Source organism: Ictidomys tridecemlineatus, chromosome 2, assembly GCF_052094955.1.
Source record: "Ictidomys tridecemlineatus isolate mIctTri1 chromosome 2, mIctTri1.hap1, whole genome shotgun sequence".
Classification (NCBI taxonomy): Eukaryota; Metazoa; Chordata; class Mammalia; order Rodentia; family Sciuridae; genus Ictidomys; species Ictidomys tridecemlineatus.
The window spans coordinates 210,969,795-210,989,357 of record NC_135478.1 but is presented as its reverse complement, the minus strand read 5'-3'; the positions used below and the strand labels follow the sequence as shown (position 1 = coordinate 210,989,357).

Below are 19,563 nucleotides of genomic sequence, written 5' to 3'. Positions count from 1 at the left end.
AGAAAAAAAAAGAGAAAAAGTACTGAAAATCCTCATCAAAAATGAGAAAACAAATGGGCATGTCAAGGATCCCGGAATGGCAAACAGGAAGAAGTGGGTATAAAGGTATCAGAGCCAAACTTGGAGACAATGAGTGACTGGCCTGGGGCTGTTCTGTCCTTGTGCACCATCCCCAGCAGAATGTCTCAGTGCCACAGTGATCACCCAGCATCTGTAGCAGAACTATTTCCTCTTTCTAGATCTGAATTGTTACATAGTCTTCATCTTCTGCTTATTATGAAAATAGGCTACTTAATGAGGGCATTACATAATTTTGAGTGTTGTGGGCAAAAGAATAATCACTACGCTGAGAAGGCAAAGTAACAAACTCAGAAGAAACAGGCACTCATCACCATCCAGGGATCATCTGACATAGCCAGAAGAGAAGGCAGAACTCAGAATGTGCAGGTCTTAGGTAGTAAACTGCACAGGAAGAGTCCCCTTCACAATCAGCTGGCCAATGAGCTCACACAGTAGCTTATGAAACTGAAGAAGGGCATTAAACCTGTTAAAGCTTAATTTTAACCACACAATATTTTTTAATCTTTAAAGAGCCTGATCTGACAGGAATCCATTTAAAAGAATTTTGCCAAGAGTGCTAAACCTGTTTAACTTAATTTTACCACACAATTATAATCTTTAAAGAAGACTATCTGACAAGAATTCATTTAAGAGAATGTTACCAAAGATGCACAAAATTATCTCCATTTAGTCTTTAAATAATTCTGTTATTCACTGAAAGGAAGGCAAAAAATCTGCATTTTCAGCAGACTAAATGAAACCATGAAAAAAAATCATAAATGGCTTCAAAGTGATTGATTTGCATATATGTTGTTATATCTGATCAAGAGAAAATACACTTAGATCCAGCCCTCTCTCCCCAAGTCCCCATCCCAATTCTTATACCACTGCTTCCTACTGCTGAGCCCAGCCCTGACATGGCACAAGAGTCTCATACACAGGACAGTTGGGAAGGACGAAGAATGGTTCAAGTGGATGGACAGATTTCTCATATATCGAAGGGACAGTTTGGAATTGCCTTCCTTGCTTGAAAAAATTCTGCCAACACCATTGCTGAGAGATGTACTCAAAGTCATATTCACGATCATGGTATCCCATTCAATAATGCTGCTGACCAGAAACTTGTAGCAAAACAAGTGAGGTGGGGGCCCCAACTCCTGGAATTTTCCTCTCAAATTGTACACCCAATTGTTCAGATAGAGGTGGCCTGACACAGGGGTTGAAGTGGCTTAGGCAGAATTTAGCCATGGCACCAGGAAAAATACTTAAAAGGCAGGAGTGCTGGAATACTGTGATTCAGAGACCAGTGTATAAAAGCCCTCCCTCCACCGATCCAAGAACAAGAAAATGTTAACTTAGGAGTACAAATGATCCTCTGTTCAGCACTACTACACATGGTGTCATACTCTTTCCCCTGCAGCTTGGGGCCAAGTTAATCTATCGACGTTCAGGAAGGGATACTTCCATTGAAAATACAATGACTGCATTGAATTGGAGGGAGAAGTTGTCACCTGATTATTTGACACTTCTCACATTACTGAACCAGGCAGAGAATGTGTTGGACTCACTGGGTCCTCTCTTCCTTGTCCATAGTAGAAGTTATGGAAAAAACATGGTAGCCCAATAAAGGCAAGCCGACTAGGAAGTCAGGTCTTCAGGGAACAAAGGCTGCATTCAGCACAAACAGGTAAAGAACTCTGACCAGCTGCAGTGTTGGCCAAGGACAAGGGCAACATGGGATGCTGAAGTAAATATATCCCACTGCCTGTGACCAGTAATAGAAAGGACTGCAGCAGCCTTACATAGTTTGTATTGATTGATGCTTTCTGTTTTTCACTTCTCCATAAATTTTTCATTATATGAAAGTATATAAATGCATATGACATCATTACATATTAAGATGTTTTAAAGGTACAATTCATTGTCAACAAGCAGATCTTCAACATTGAGCAACCAACATTTTCCAGATCTATAACCCCCAATAGAAACTGTGTCCATTGAAAAGTAACTTTCCATTCCTTCCTCTCCCTGCTGCAGTCCCTAGTTACTATATTTTACTTTGTGTCTGTGAATTTGCCTATTTTAGATACCTCATATAAGTGGAGTCCTACAATACATGTTCTTTTGTATATGACTTATTTCACTTAGCATACTGCTTTTGAGATTTATCTCAGTTATACATCAGATTTCCTTCTTTTTCCAAGGCTGAATATTCTATCATATGTCCATTACCACATTTTATTTATCCATTCACCTTTGGTGGACAGCTGGATTGTTGATACCTTTTGGCTTCTCTAAATAATGCTCCTATGAACATTGGTGTACAAAATATCTATGCTGCTTAAAATTGTTTTGAGTATATACCTAGGAGTGGAATTGCTGGATCATATGGTAACTATTTTTTTGAGGAATAACCAAACTGTTTTCTAAAGTGACTGAAACTTTTATATTCCTGCAAACAGTGCATAAGAGCTAATTTCTCCATGTCCTTGACAACTGATTTGCTATTTTCTACTTTTTGTTTGATTTTTAAAACATAACAGCCATGGGCATGGGTATGAAGTGGTATTTCCTCTTCTATTTTACATGAGCAGCACTGGCAGTGATAAACTTTCCAATTAGTTCAGAGGTCACCCAATACGAGGATGCAGATCTGACCTGAAATGGAGGCCTGTCGAGGTCCTAGACTTGAAATGAATGGAATGACTGATGGAATTTGAGTCTATCTTGCTGAAAGAATACTTTTCTTTATATGTGATGAACAGGAACTGTGAATTAAGCAGAAATGCAAACCCCTAAGATAAGTCTAGGGTGAGAATGGATTCACAAACATCCCAGGCTGCTTTTCTCTAAGATTCACCATTCCCCACCTTTCCCCTGCTCTGATCTGTACTGAGGGGAGAGGGATCTGACTCTTTTTGATTGGCTTCCAAGCTCTCAGCTGAGTCCTGAAAATGGGAATCCCTGGTGGGAAACTGAAGGGCAAAAAGAGAAGAGAAGCCAGGACATTATGCCCCTTGCTCATATCTCTAGCAATGGCAGCATCTCCTCCATGGCTCTGGTTCCGACCACGCCCCAGCTTCCTTCTGTTGCTTTGTGCTCCGCTGACTTGCCTGTCTGGTTGGTATTACAGCTGGGGGGCAGTGGGGTCATGATGGTCATGGCAGGGATAATGGCTCCTTGCTCTTGCTATCATGTGGGTTATCTTAATATCCTCTGCTTGGGGCTCAGAACCTCATTAACCTATGTAAACAATTTCCTGTGTTAAATACTCTCTGAGGTAAATACCTGGAGTGACTTTGTTTTCATGGTAGACCTTGACTTATCATGATATTTCACTATTTTTAATACTAATCATGATATTTCACTATATTTAATACTATTTGGAATTGATTAAAGTTCTCAGCAAAGGGATCAGTAGTTCTGTCACTTAGATAGAGAACCTGAAACATGTTAAGGTGACCTATTAAAAATCACTCAGGCAGGGCTGGGTCAGTGTTTGCCTAGCATTCATGAGTCCCTGGGTTTGATCCCAGCACTGTGAAGAAAAAGGAATCACTTAAGAATTATCTGATAAAGCTGAGACTGATAAAGGTAATAAAAAAGTTGAGGTCACCTTCTTAGATTCCTAATAATGCTGACTGATTCTTATGAGATGTGACAATGACACTTCCATTTAATTCTTCTACTTTTCACAACTACTCAATTTTCAGCCCTTTCAAAACCTTCCTAATTTGTCCATGTCAAAAATAATGGGGGTACTACTATTCTGATGAGTTATTTAATCAGTTTTTCAAAAATTGTTTTTCTAAAATGATCTTTGCTAAACCCTCACAAATAGAAAGTAATAAAACTGTCTAGCTATCTTGATTAAAATTTAATTTTTCCTCCTAGGAATGCTCCTTCTCATCACTAAGTTGATCCTTCAGTGGTTTTCATGCATGTGCATGTCATTACACGCTGTCATCTGCATAGCTACTTTTTGTATTTAATAAGTAATTGCTCCTTCTTTAGTGATCATGTTCAAGGATTTTTCATTTGTTTTATCAACTTTTCTTCTACCATTTAAAAATCTGCAATGCATTTGATGAGATGTGGCCTTACAGTCCCACAGTGCACAGAGCCCATTGGGAAGAAGTGTGTTCTTTGTAATCAAGTTGCATAAGGAGAGAGATCAGCAACGTTTCTTCCCCTGCTTCCTGTTCAATACTCACAACAATGTTCATTTAATTTTTTTTCTAGTTGAAGGGAAATTAAGGCTTCTGGATTTCTGCTCACTTAGAAAATAGCCATAGAAATTCACCATGTCTGTAATTAAGGTGTGGGTAGGTGGGTGAGGGAATCAACTTGTCCCCTGTGCCTTTAAATCAGTTTATTCCCTGGGACAGGCACAGAACATTACACTTAGGGATTTAACTAAGCTCTGTCCTAGATCCTGTGGTGAATTCAAGGCACATGTTAGTAATAAGCATACTTAATGCTAAAATCTTAGTTTCTAAATAACATTCCCCAGTAAAGGAAACCAGGATTCTTAGGAGAAATGGCTGGCTTCAGATTTGGGAAGTAAAAATACAAGATGAACTTAGATCATTTTGTTGTACTAGAAGTGATCAAAGATGAAAGTGGTCATGCCAACAGAAAAAAGGATTATCCCTGGTTATATCTGGGACAATCTGAATCTCCTCAAACTAAAAGTAATAATGACTTCCATTTTCAGTCATGATAGAGGAACTGGTATTGAATCAGCTCTCCTACTATGGGCCAACCATAAAACTGGATAAATAATTAAATGTTCAGATGTTAAGCAACAGGCAGCATGAAACAGTAACCTCCTGGGAGAAGGAAAACAATGAAGTAAATTCCATCCCAGTTTGCCATATGGTGGCATTATTTGACTTCAATACAGACCATATCAATGTGTATATATGTAAATATATGTATGCAAAATATATATCTGCAGTATATACACATGCACTATGTATATGTGTGTATATATATATATCTTAATATAGCACTGAACTAGTAATAAGCATTTGTTTCTAATAATAAATAATAATTCATTACAATTATACCTGGAAGAGTAATCAAGTTAGATTATCTTCTTGGCCATTATACCATATTTTGGGCCCCACTTTTTTTACCTTTACTTTATTTATTTATGTATTTATTTATATGCAGTGCTGAGGATGGAACCCAGGGCCTCAAACATGTAAGGTGAGAGTTCTATCGATGAGCCACAACCCCAGCCCGAGCCCCATTATTATAACAAATACAGTAAATTTTATAATAATTATTATAAAATAAGTTTTAAAATAAATTTTACTTCTGTAACTTAAACGAACAAATTCCTTAAAGTTTAAATTTGAAAACAAATAGAAAAAGTAATAGAAAATGTAAACTGCTACATTAAAGAAATCAAAATAAGAAAAAGCTTCTAAAAAAGAAAAATACAGGTCCAGATTGCCTTGCTGTTGAATTCTATCAATTCTATCAAGCATTTAAGAAAGAAATAAAACCAGTCTTTCATGAACTTTTAGAGAAAATAAGAAAACAGAACAAAATGCTGTTAAGGATGTGAAGGAGTTTAGCAGTTTAGCAGTTTCATATGCCTAACCTATGGCACAGCAATTCTACTTCTATGCCATTGTCAAAAGAACAAAAGCATACAAAGACAGCCATTTAATAGTAATTAATGAACAACACAGCATCATTAACAGCAGTTTTATTTATCACAAATGAAACTGGACACAACCCAAATGCCCATTAACAGGACAACTGAAAAAAATGAATTGTAGCATATCCATACAGTGGAAACCGCTCAAGAATAAATAGAAAGTACTGATAAAGGGATGATATGGTATGATAATAGGGTTGAAGCTCAGACCGTTATTCTGAATAAAGGAAGTCAGACACAAAAGGGCATTACTGTATGATTCTGTTACTGTGGAATTCTAGAATAGGTAAAACTGTAGCAGAGATATCAGAGCAGTGGTTGCCTCCAGGTGGAGAGGCAAAAGAAATCTTTCTGGTGGTAGTGAGTGTGTTCTCTATACTGACTGGGGTGCAGATTATATGTGTGTATGAATCTGCCAAACTCAAGCAATTGATCACTGAGATCTGTTGTATTACATTGTAAGTAAATTATACCTCAATATTAAATATAAATGAAAAGATCGAGAGAGAAAGGAGAGGGAAATGTAGAAGGTAGAGAGTCAGAGGAAAAGCTCTTTATAAATAAAATAATGACAATGTTTCAGACAAGGGTTATCAATGGATGCTGAAACTATGTAAAGTTGTTAGAGGAGAGGAAAATCACATTGTATCAGAGTGCCACCCCACAGAGAATATTAATTAACCTCTTTTATTAATTAATAACAAAGGAAATAAACCTTGACCAAAAGGAGATCTGGCAGTACTACCTTGCCCAAATGGTCAGGCTTGGCTTTCCTCCATGCAGCATAGCCAGGCTTCACGAGAGGGCTGCAGGTAGAAAATATCACGTATCTGGTGTTCCTGACAGAAACAGTCAGGCTGAATATAATCACAAAGAAACTGGTAGATGAATTCAGACTTCTGCTTGACATCATCCTAGACTCCATCCAAAGATTCCAAGTTACAAATAAATCGAGGGAGTTGATGAGACTGTTGTACATTAGTGAAAACTGAGGTGATAAAACACAATATGTGAACCTTGAGTGAATCCTGGATTTAAAAAAAAATGTAAGTGACATTTTTGAGGGGCAACTGGGAAAATATGACTGTAGATATATGCTGGATAAAGTTTTGAAAGGTGTGGCATGGTAAGTAGAATCATGGCCCTGCAAAGAAGTTCTAATTGCAGGGACTGTGATTATGTTACTTCAGTAAAAAAGAACTTTACAGATGAGATTAAGGTTAAACACCACATTGAGATGGGGAGATTATCCTGGATTGTCTGGGTGTATTAAATCTAATTACATGGTCCTTAAAAACAGAGTACTTCAAGTGACTGGTCAGTGAGTGAGAAGTGATCATGGAAGAAAGGTCCGAGAGAGGCTGTGTTGCTCACTTGAAAGATGGAGGGAGATCACAGACCAAAGTGTGATGCTGGTCTCTAGAAGATAGAGAGGCAAGGAAATGGATTTTCCCCCAAACCTCCATAAAAGAAAGACAGCCCTGCAGAAACCTCTCTTTTATCTTGTTGAGACTTAGGTTGGAATTCTGACCTACAGAACTGTAAGGACAGATTTGTGTTTTAAGCCATTAATTTTTGAGTAATTTGTTAGGGCAGAAACATAAAACTAATACATACTGTAAGGAAGTAGATATTGAAGAGGGGGTCTTTGTTCTTGGGAGATGCATGCTGAAGTTCAAGGGAGAATGGTCACTGTGTTTGTAGCCTACTTTTGGAAGGCTTGGCAGGAAGGAAGTGTATGTGTATTTAGAGAGAAAGAAGAATGTACATGACAAATAGTAACAGCAAATCCAAGTCAGGGTACAGTATATATGTATTCATTGGATTATTATTTCACAGTTTTTGAGGGTTAAAAATTTTTCAATTTTTTAAAAAACAAAAAAGTCTAAGCTCAGGAGAAAACTAAGAAGTGAGAAACAGGGCAATGGTTGGGCTTTTCAAAATTAGTTTCTCCCTTATCTCTAAGTTTCTAACCAGTGTTGAGTTTCTAGAAATGAAGGTTTTATATAAGGTATAATATAACATGTGTGATAAGAAGGCAATGCAACAAATTAAAAACTTGAACAATATTATTAAAGCCATCAGAACTCTTGCAAACTCTTTTTGTTGTTCTCATTTCAGGTCCAGAGAGATAATATTTAGAATGACAGTCAGTTATGTTTTCACATGCTTAATTTATGAATGCATAAATGCATACTGTCTTATTTTTCTTTTCTTTCTTTTCTTATTGGGTGGTGCTGGGGATGCTAAGCACCTGTGCATGCTAAGCAGATGCTCTACCTACTAAGCTACATCTCCAACCCTGTCTTTTTCTTCTCTCGGCCTCCTTCTTCTTCTCCTCTTCCTCCTCCTCCTGCTCCTCCTTTTTGTCTTTATATAAGTATTTTTGAGCACTTTATATGTTATGTTCCTATTAGGGAGCACAGAAAAAATAATATGCACAACCAAGTCTTTTCTTGAAGAAAAAAGGGCTAGAGCTACCAAGGCTGTGGCAGGGCAAAGGTCTAGAAATTAAATTGCAGGCACCATTCTGCTAGGGGCAGCTTTGCCACCTCTTGGGGTCCTTATCTAAAAGAAAAGACACAAAAGCATCATTCTGACAGAGATTATCTGGTAGCAAAAGATTGGGGTTCAAAGAACTGGTCTCCAATTAGAGGCTAAGATTTTAATCACAGGTCAATGTAGGTAACTGTGTGATAAGTTCAAATGCATTATTATGGGAGATTCATTATAGTTAAAAAAAAACTTTTCCTACTTGAATCAGATCTGCATAATTTATATAAGAAGAAATTCTTTAACACTTCTCTATAATTTTATTTTTAATTTAAGCTGCTTTTCTAGCAGCATAACTTTGTCCCTTTGTCTGTATTATTAATGTATTCTATATATTATGTTAAACAGTTAACTTAAAAATCTCCAATTGCTAATGGAAAACTAGAGCTCAGATTTTAGGTAAATAGTATCCACACTCAAAGATTCAACACTATCCTTTTTCTTATTTAACTCCACTATTTGTATAACAAGGAGTACAAGAAGGCAGGCCTGTGTGCATTCAACAAGCATATATTGAGCAAGTACTGTGTGACTCATTCTGTTATTCAAACCAAAATTCTAGAGCAATGACTCACTCTAATCGTTTGCATTACACTTCTGATATCAGTGTTGAATCCTGAATTGATCTGGGAACTTGATGGTTTCAAAACCTATTACAAGCAGTCTCTGCTTTTGTGCAGTGTTTTGCTGAAAACTTCATTGGCCAGTAAACATCAGAGAATTAACCAAAGTTTCTTATAAAACAGCATTATAATTGAAGGTTGTTTTTCTGAGGCATCAAATAAATGATGAATGTTTGCAAATATATGCCATGAATGTAAACATACTAAAACCAGAACTCTAATTAATAACTAAAAATAGTAAAATTATATTCAAAGTTTGACAAAATGGGCAGAATGCACTAGGTGTACTCATTATACAAGGAGTTCCAATCTATTCCAGATTGTAAATCCAAAACATAAAAACACAACATAAATAAGACCTAATACGTCAGTTAAAATAAATACACGTGCGTGTATGCACACATACACACTCACACACACACACATTCAGGCTCACTATTTTTGAAAAATGACCAATAAATCTAGACTTACTGATTGTGGTTGGCAGATGACGAGATGGAGGTGCAGAGGAATGAGGAGACACATAGCAAATTAGAGGCAGAATGGGGCAGGAACTAAGGCTCAGTATCACGAGTTTCTCTACATTTTTAAAAATATCCCTTTTTGGAACAAGAGTTCACTGATATATTCGTGGGTAAAGAAAGTGAAAAATGCCATGAAAATTGATGCTGCTAACAATAAGCAAAGAGCTGATTGCAAAGCAGCATTTTAGAGACTGTAGCACCAGCCCAGAGTTATGTTGTGGAAACTAAACTAGGAATAAAGTTGCATTGACTTGCTTTGTTAGCTAAGAACAAGAACACATCTTTTTAAAGAAAAGCCAATAAAACAAGCTTGGCCACTAAGTTTCCTTCATAGATGTTGTTGAGCAACACTCGACATAAACAATTAAGCACAAGCTATTTCTTTAGCTGCTGGAACTTCCAGGGGGTGCAGGTTTTCTACAGCACTCACACAAATAGTAATAGTTTCCCATCAAGAACATGTTTTGAGCTGAGAGACGTTATCAGTGTATGATTAAAATAATCGACTACCACTTATAATTTGAACATAATATACTTTGGCTTTTCGACTACATAGAATGATGATGTTTAAAAGCTGAAATTTATATAGCATTGAATACTTCCTCCAAGTATTCTTCTAAATCTGTTCAAAGTAGAGACACTAAACAATTGATCTTAAGCCAGGGTACCCAAGCATCAGATCTTCAAGTGAGTCTCTTAGACTAGAGAGAAGAGATGAGAAACAGGATGTGGTCTTAGGAGAAAGATACACACACACACACACACACACACACACACACACACACACACACACACACATAAACACACACACACACATAGATGGGAACTTTGGTGGCAATGTATTCTCAGTACAGAAGAGTGAATGTTTTGTATAAAATTGGTGAAAAATAAAGATAAATGAAGACAAAGTTTTTTTTTTTTTTCAGGGATAAAATTGTTAGAATGACAGTGTATTTTGGAGAATTAGTGAACTAGAAGCAAATAGTGACAGGGTTTGATGATGTATGGAGTTTTTTTAAGCAAGTAAAAATTTTAAACCAAAGTAATAATTACCCATGGTTAAATGATGAGCACTGGCCCCCATCCCACTCCTCCCCAGCTTCTGACCTGTGCCCCAAGAAAAAAATGCAGAGGTTTTGAAAAATAGTTTCTTTCTCTCAGTTCTTCTAGTGATCATATTCATCTAGCTAAGTAATCTATTAAAACTGCTTCTTGTTGATGTGTTGATTTTAGAGATTTTATTCTGATCTCCTGCTTGATGGAGGAGACTTAGCTTAAGTAAAGACTTAGCTTACTTGGGTCCCCTCCTCTTGGCCCCAGTGACATCCCCCACTCCTTCCTAACATATAACGAGTTTTAGCTTTTACTAGTCTCTTCTTCATATGTTTACACATAGCTTTACCTTAAGGGGCAACAGATATCCCCCCCGAAAGTGTCTGCTCATTTGTATGACTCTCTCCAGACTGGGAGCTCCTAGCCCAATGCGAAGCCCTGTGGCTTGCAGGAGGGGAGAGGGCTGCTGGGAGAAGATGCTGGAGGAGTTGATCCCTGAGTTGAATCTTGAAGCCAAGCTGTGCAGGTATAAGAGGTACGGTGGGATGATCAGAGGGCATTCCAGGAAGGAGGAATGGGAATAGGAGATGATGAGGGGTGGAAAAGCAACGCAGACTGAAAACCGTAAAAATTTCAACAGGAAAAGGCAGATATGAGGAGGTGAGTGGCCCTTCATCATCTGGCAGGGACTTTCAGCCTTCATTGGAGACAGAGTTGGGGAAGCTAGCAGAAGGCACAGGCCTTGCAACAATGATTTTGCAAGTCTCACTGCCTGCCCTGTCCTGCTCACCTTCCAGGGCCCCATCCTGCACATCCTGTCCACCATTGTGATGGCAAGATGATCACTATCAGCCTCAAGGGCTAAGGTGGACTAAATTTGAAGGATGACAGTTTTTTCCTTTTTCTAAGACTGCAAATGAGAAAAAGAGAAATAGGATTAAATGCACACCTAATGAAAAATATTAAATAATTCCATGAACTGAAATTAAATAAAAAATGCAGAGAATATCAAATTAGTGGTTTTTTAATAATACTAACAGGATTGTACTTGCCAAATAATTGCCTAGAGAGACTAGCACTTATGCAACTTGTAGGGGAGATTTTAAGTTTGTTTTCTCCTCTCTCTGCCTCATTTACTACCAATCTTTTGACAACAAGAACTGGATCACTAAGAAAAAAAAAAGAACTTTGATGTAATAACAAAGCGCCTAATTCGATCATCTTGAATATTAATTAATATGTTTGTTGCAGTCTCTAGTTAATGGCCTGTCTTTTTTGTTTTATTTTGGGATGTAAGTCTGCTTTCTCATCCTGACTTACATCTATCCATGATGTTTGTCTGATTTAATGAAGGTAGGAAAAGGGAACATTTTAGCAAAACATTTTCTACTCTTGCACTTATTTGATATGGTCATGTTTTTAGATTCATTTTTCCTTTTATAAATATATTTTTTAAAGTCATATTAAGCACCCAGAGGTAGTGAAATCAATGTCAGCATCCACTGAACATTTTCTTCAAGGTAGCTAAAGTCTTTTTCTTGCATCTCTTTCATTTGCTTCCTAAAATTTATCTAAAGATTTTGAATAGTTGTAGTTAGCTAGTACGTGTTAATAGCCATTGCTTACGTTATACTAGGGACCTTTTAAATTTTTGAGTGGAACTTTTCAGAAAATTATTAATGCTCTACTTTATCCATGCAATTTCTATATCAAAATGTAATCCTACCTGTGCTAGATTTCTGCTTCTCTTAAAATTGTCTAATTTGAACTGGATAAAGAAACAGAACAGATATAAAGACCCACAAAGGAAAACAAAGCAAACTAGGTAGAGTCAATGCTGAGGACCAGATTCAGGCCCATGAAGCTTCCAAAGGGAAAATGTTTCTATGTGTGTAACTTTCAGGAGTCCACTCAAAGCACCATCTTATAGTTTAAAACATCCCTATTACTCACATTTTATGATTTTTAATTGAAGAATGGCCGACTTTTCCAGTTTTTAAAATTCATTTTATTCATTCAACATCTTAAAGGACCTAGGGATTCCACAGAAGTCAGGTAAAGGTGTTTTCTGCTTTTATTCAGACTCTTTTTTTCATTACTCACATAAATTATCATAATCAACCAGTTGATCATTGAAAACAATATTTTGTGATTATTTAATCATTTTAACTAATAATTTCATAAAACAACAAAAATGAGTCTTGATGAGCATCCACTCGTTTGATTCCCCAAGTTGTAAAAGATACCTTCTAAATAACTAAATAGCTACAAATGGCTTCTTTTCCATATTCAGGACTGCATCACCCTCTATTCCAAAACTACACACTTTAGTTTTATAATTTTATATTTCATTCCTTTTGTGTCCTCCTTCCCTTTTCAACAATGGTTATTTCTATTTTCTTTGCTTTGACTAGGGAAAGTTATGACACAGAGGAAAATAAAAGAAGCATTTTTAATGCACCTATAGACTTGGTTTCAATACATTATTCTCCCTATATATAGCTGGATATGTGCTGTTTTAAGTCTGTTTTTGGAAGGAATACATATATCAAATATAACAGTGAATGTCAAAATATCAAACAAATCTAGTCAAAGTGCCAATGTGATAAAGCTTTTGACCTTATCAGAAAATGATGACTATCAGTCAAGATTATGATGGTGAATGAAAATAAAGAAATGACTCAAAAGTTCAAAAATGTAAATTCCGGATCCATTTTTAGGCGGCTGACTCCAGTGTGGTGGCTCAGGGAGCCAGGTGACCTGGATTCACATTCTAGCTCTGTCACTTGATAGCTCTGTAAACTTGGGTAAGTTGCTAATTTCTCTGTGCCTCAGTCTCCTCATTTGTTGAATGGGAGTAACAATTCTTGGAAACTCATAACATCACTGTACGGTGGGTGCCAGGCTCTGTTAGCTCTTAGTATTTTGATCATTGTAATCGATTGTACAATCTGTCCTTAGACTTAATTTTTTATCATTCATCTCTCTACCTGCTATAGTTCAAGACTAGTTTTTCGGTTTTTATGTAATGTTTGTCTCTTATAACCTGAAAAATCCAGTCCTCATCCCACCAATCCCATTTAAGAATTTTCAAACCTGGTTCTAGAGGAATGATACCTATTCTTTGAAATTCAGGGACCCTGAATGGGGAGCTGGTTTGGGGGGACTTTTTCTAATACACCTGGCCTCCCCACCTCCTACACAGCCCTTCCCTACCTCCTTTACTCCTCCATACCCTCTTCCTTCTGTTAATTACACCTCCAGCAAGCAGGGCTGCCTTTTATCAGTGGATACTCCCTGATATCAAAAGGATAAATATATACATATACATGACAGGTGCAAAGACAATCGGGCTAAAGAACCTGCTTTCAGCTTCCTTGGGAATAGAAGGGTATTTGCTATTTTTCTTTTCTATTAAAGCCCTGGCTTGACCTAATTTTTTCCCCCTCTATTCAAAATTAAACCTGGAAATAATACATTTTATTTTTTAGTTAAAAAACAAGAATAGAAAAGGGCTTTGTTTAGTAATGAAGGGAATGTAACCTTTATTGGATGCAAAGGGCACTGGATTCTATATTCATCTGGGTGCCAAATACCCTTCTGAGCTTTAAAAACTAATTATAGGAGGAGAATGTGACTTTTCAGTCCTTTTGGCTCAAGCCATGTTCTCTGGCGCTCTAATGTGCTGCTTAAGGCTCTCCGTCAGCTCAACCACAATGAATAGCAATGAAGAGCATCCTTTCCTCCTGACTTGCTTTCAACTTCTAATCCAGAAGAGAATGTGACAGTTTAAAAGGAAAGAATCAATCAACATACAAAACAAAACAGATCGAAAAATGTAGTTCTCTTCTGTTAAAGGAAATATAATTTGTTTTCCAAGTCATGTCTACCAGCAAAAACATGAGCAAATCTTTGAGGCTTGTTCAGGAAAAACAAACACAAAAATAGAACCAGACACTATGATGAAATGTATGTAAAATTTAAAGACAGACAAAAGTAAGCTATGAATATAGAAATCAGAATAGTAGTTGCTTTGAGGGAAGGAAGGCTGTTTGAGAACAGTAAAAAATTCCATATTTTAATCTGGGAGGGGGTTACAAGGGTATAATCATATTTATGTATTTCAGTGTGTTATACAATTAAAACTATACTTTACTTCATGTCTTCATGTAGATCACACCAAGAAAGCTAAGAAATGTTAACATAATTTGTTTTTCCTCCAAGTTTAAGATGAAAAGTGATACAATTCTTTCATAAATTCAAGAGGAAAAAAAAGGGTCTTATTCGTAGCTTTTCTAAATCAAAAAAGTGAGGCATACACAGACGTTCATCTCTGGCTCAGCAGTCTCTTCTAAAATAGAGCTAGAAACTGTTTCCTTTAACTCTATGCTATTGAAGATAACTAACACACCTGATTAAAAACCATTTGCAAGTATAAAATCCAATTCAAAAACTATAGAACAATAAGCTGAGGAACAAGAAAAAGGCACATATTTACTTAAAGAATCCTGCAAAGTTGGGAGAAATTGCTTCAGAAATAGCTTCTTAAAAACTATTAATGCTAACGGATATGGTTATATGAATATACTTAAAGAAAAGGGTGAGAATATGTTTGCCCTAGACCTTTTAAGAATCTGGGAAGGCTAATATGAAGGTAATTCAGTGAAGGAGTGGACCCTGTGCCTGGTCTGGCTTCTGTCTTAGGGGCTCAAGTTGATCAATCTCTTAATCCTCCTCACCTCTCCTGACAGAAAAAAAAATCAGGAGGATACACTCTCCTACTAAAACCATGATAATGTGATCTAAATTAAGGGAAGTATAGAGTGCAAGAATACAAAATTAAAAATTTTAGAATTTTAATTGATTTCAGAAGCTGAGATTTGGATATATATTCAACACAATGGAAGTTTTAAAGGAAAACATCTATGTGACTTTTGTATAAGCAAAGGTTTCTTAGTAGGGTACAAATGGCATGTCCATAAAAGGATTAATAGACTAGACTTACTGAAACTTTTAAAAGTTTGTTTAGTAAAAGACATTGTTAGAATAACAAGGCAACATGTCAAGTGGGAGAAGACTGATCCATCCATAACAGAGTTTCACCTGATGTATGAATAACTCCCCAGAGTCTCTAGGGAGCAGACAGACAACCTATTTAGAAATTACTAGGAAATTATCTGAAACAACATATTATGAAAGAAATATCCAAATGGCCAAGAAATACATAAAAATAAATTGAAAGTTCATCTGTGAGAGAAATGCAAATTAAATAATAATGAGAGGTTTGGGATTGTGGCTTAGAGGTAGAGCACTTGCCTTTCACCTGTGAGGCACTAGTTTAATCCACAGCACCATATAAAAAATAAATTAATAAACAAAGATAATATGTGTCCATCTACAACTAAAAAATATTAATAATAAATAAATAAATAAATAACAATGAGATACTGCTACAAACCTACCCGAATGGATACAACTTAAAAGAATGAAAATGGCAAGTGTTAATGAAATGTGGAACAACTGGCACTTTCATATATCACTGGGAGAATGTAAATTCTTACGACCAATTTTCTTTGGAAAACTGTTTGACAGTACGAACTAAAACTCAACCAGCAATTCTTCTATTGGCATATACCCATGGTCACCAAAAGACACAGCAGAATATTTATAGCAAACTACTTGTTATTGCTCCAAAATGAAAGCTAAACAATGCTCACCAACTGTAGAATGAATAAATATACATATACATATTTCTGTACCTATGTGTATATACATACCACCACACACATATATAGTCATACATACACATAATAAAATATTTTCTAAAAAACCTGTAGTGCTTACTACAAACAGTGGTCTATTCAAAGTAAAGAGAACCTATACACAATATGGATAAATCTTGCCAACATAAGGTGGAACATAAGAAGCCTGTCATAAAAGAGTACATAACTGCATGATTCCATTTATATAAGGTCCAAAACCAGATTAAACTAGTCTATGTAGTTAGAAATCACATAAGAATAACTTGGAGTTCTCAAGTTGCTATGTTTCATCTCTTGTTGGTAATGTTGTGTTTCTTTTCTTCTTCTTCTTCTTTTTTTTTTTTTTTTTTGGTACCAGGGATTGAATCCACGGGTGCTCCACCACTGAGCAATGATGCCCTTTATAAAATTTATTTAAAAGTTTTGAGACAGACTCTTACTATGTTGCTTAGGGCCTTGCTAAGTTGCTGAGGTTGACTTTGAACTCAGCCTCCCGAGTTGCTGGGATTATAGATGTGTGCCTCTGCTCCTTCCTTAAGTTCTGTTTGATTTGGATATTAGTTACAAACACATTCTGTTTCATCACCATGTTCACTAAACTGGCTTTGATATATGTACATTTCTATACATTTATTATGCCTCATACTTTTGTGTGTACATGTATATATGTGTGTGGTATACATACTCACATACACACATGTATATGTGTGTGTGTATATATATATTTATATATATATATAGAGAGAGAGAGAGAGAGAGATACATATATACATTTATATTTTTCTCAGTATATTGTATTAAATAAAAAGTAAACCATAGGTATATAAGAAGAGATAACATACTAAGAAATGATCAAGAGGAAATATAAGAAATCAAAAACACCCTAACCAGACTCCACAGGGCCAAGGAAAGAATCATGACCTTGAGGAGCTAAACATGTGTACTTTCCTCCATATGTTTATATCACTTAGAAAATAGATCTTAAAAAAAAAGATCTTAAAAAAATAGATCTTTACCTTATGAAATCTTCTTCCTCTTCTCTCTTTGGCCTCAGCTGTTTGGGCTGAGCCATATTGATCCAGTTTGGTAGTGATTTCAAGAGTCTGCTGATATCATCATCTTTTGCCCAAGATGCACTGATGACAAGTTTTTCTTCTGACTGGACAATGCCCCTAAAAATAGCCCATAAAAAGGTGCTTTAGCACAATGCCTGGTATTCAGTTAGCTTTTTTTTTTTTTTTTCCGTTTACCTTAGCCGCAGAAAAAGATATCACATCCATCTCTCTTATTAACATAATCCATTATCTGAGTAGGAAGCAGAAGCATCCATTAATAGGTCACATTATTGGGAGACATCATTTCTAGATTTCATTCTTAGTTTTTGAATTGTTGAGTAATCATGAAAGCAGATCATACTAATTAGTACTTCTTATCATAGTTAATCCCTTAGGATAAATAAATTGTGTGGTAGGTTAGGGAGTATCTTTCAAGAATATGTTCAATAAATAAAATAGGGATGATTGTATTTTTAAAAAATGCTGCTAAATGACAACATGAGCAGTACCTGAAAGGTGACAGAAGTGTTACAAAACATTATTATCTGACTTCTTGGTTTAAACTATCTATTAGTTCTACTTTAAGATTTTTTTTTTTTAACTATAGACACTCCTTTATTCAAAACAAATCTACCAACATAGATCTTTCTGTTGGGAGACAGAAAGAGCCTTTGATTATTGCTATCTCCAGTGGGCTTTATCTAGTGACCCAGAGTTGACAGGTTTTTAATAAGCCCTTTAATAGGCCACTGGGTTCACTAGTAACACTGCTTTTACCAGAGTGTACCTGAAAATTCACCTTAAATATTCCATTTCAACTTAATTAAAAAGCTTCTTTTTCTGTCACTAAGACTGATTTCAATGGCCTAAAAATCCTTATCAGTAATACTAGTGTTAGAAATGACATTTATTTATGAAGGAAGTGCTAATTAGCTGGATGCCCCCTGGAAGATGACCAAGGTTCCAGGAGGTTTCCCCATCCCAGGCAGAGATATCTTTTGTTGTAAGTGTCAACCTGGGAACATTATGCATTTTCAAGTAAATATATATATAATGTATTTACATATGCTAAAACTTCCTTGACCCAATAAACAATTTAAGGTTTGAAGACAAGAGAAGTTGAAGCCTCCAAACCTTGACTTAATTACAGCTTGACTTAAGGTAATGCAATAGTGCCCTGATTCTCTTAAGATAAGCTAGGATAAATAAGAGAACTGTATGTGATTTCTAGAATTTTTCTAACTCACTATAATTGAATGGTTTCTATTAGTTACTGTGGCCAGAGATAAAAATTTTGAGTATAGAACCTTCTTCCCTCTATTCTCCCAAATTACTCTCTGGGTGTTACCTTTTATTCCCTCTTTTCTCTTGTTATTTTCTGGCATCTTTCTGCAACATTAAAGGATTAATTCAAAAATCTAACTTTAATGAATTTTATAATCATACTTGCATTGCTGGGTAAAGAATGGTACCACCGCAGATCTCTGATATCTCATTGCAGGTGGACCCTCATTCTTTTTATGTGTCTCTGTTCAGCTTCCTCTCTCCGTTTCTATAATGGATTTATAAACAGACAGCCATTTTGTTCTTTCTGAATCTCCACATTGCTTATTCTCCTTATCCTTCCTATCTGACAGAGAAGAGGGGACCTACTAAATATTGCTAAATATTCTGCCTCCCATCTCCAACAGATAATATGTTCAAATTTGTTCCTCATTTATTTCAAGTAATTTCTCTACTTAGGCTCTGAGGATCTATAATTATCCCCTTTCCCTCCTATATTTTCAGTATTTTTTCAATATTTTCTTAAAAAAAAAAAAGATTTTTTTCCCTTGATCCAACATTCTGCTCTACCAAAGCTCTTCTCTCTCCTTCAGATACTCATCAAATGGGCAGCCTGGGAACCCAGAGTTTTCCTGGTTCCATTCATGGTTAGAACAGTTCCACTGCATAACTCTCCACAAATAAAGCTCCCTCTCTCCCTGTCTTGGAAGTGTTAAAATGCCAGTCCCTGATTGACCTCCCTATATGATCTAATACCTTTGTGGCCTCTCAACTTCAACACTTGTTTCTATGGCCTCTAATCCCTCTTTTGTTCATGACATCTGGAGAATTCTTTCTTCCTTTTAAATTTGGTTAGAGTTGGTTAGCTATTTGAAACACTTCTAAAGTTACACATTTTTATCTACTTTACATATAAAAGGAGCAGGAAAAGGGCTTCCTAAAACTATTCACTCCAAATTTTGACAAGAAGTTAAA

At 36.1% G+C, this 19,563-nt stretch overlaps 1 protein-coding gene across 2 annotated transcripts in view; it reads right to left on the bottom strand.

Annotated features, from left to right (window-relative positions):
* The window catches only part of Exoc4 (exocyst complex component 4), a 782,658-nt gene that overhangs the window by 134,674 nt on the left and 628,421 nt on the right, over positions 1-19,563 (bottom strand). For both annotated transcript variants that reach the window (XM_078040565.1, XM_078040566.1), the window contains exon 13: positions 17,266-17,421. In XM_078040565.1, coding sequence (XP_077896691.1) covers positions 17,266-17,421 — 156 coding nt within the window. The remainder of the gene's footprint in view (positions 1-17,265; positions 17,422-19,563) is intronic.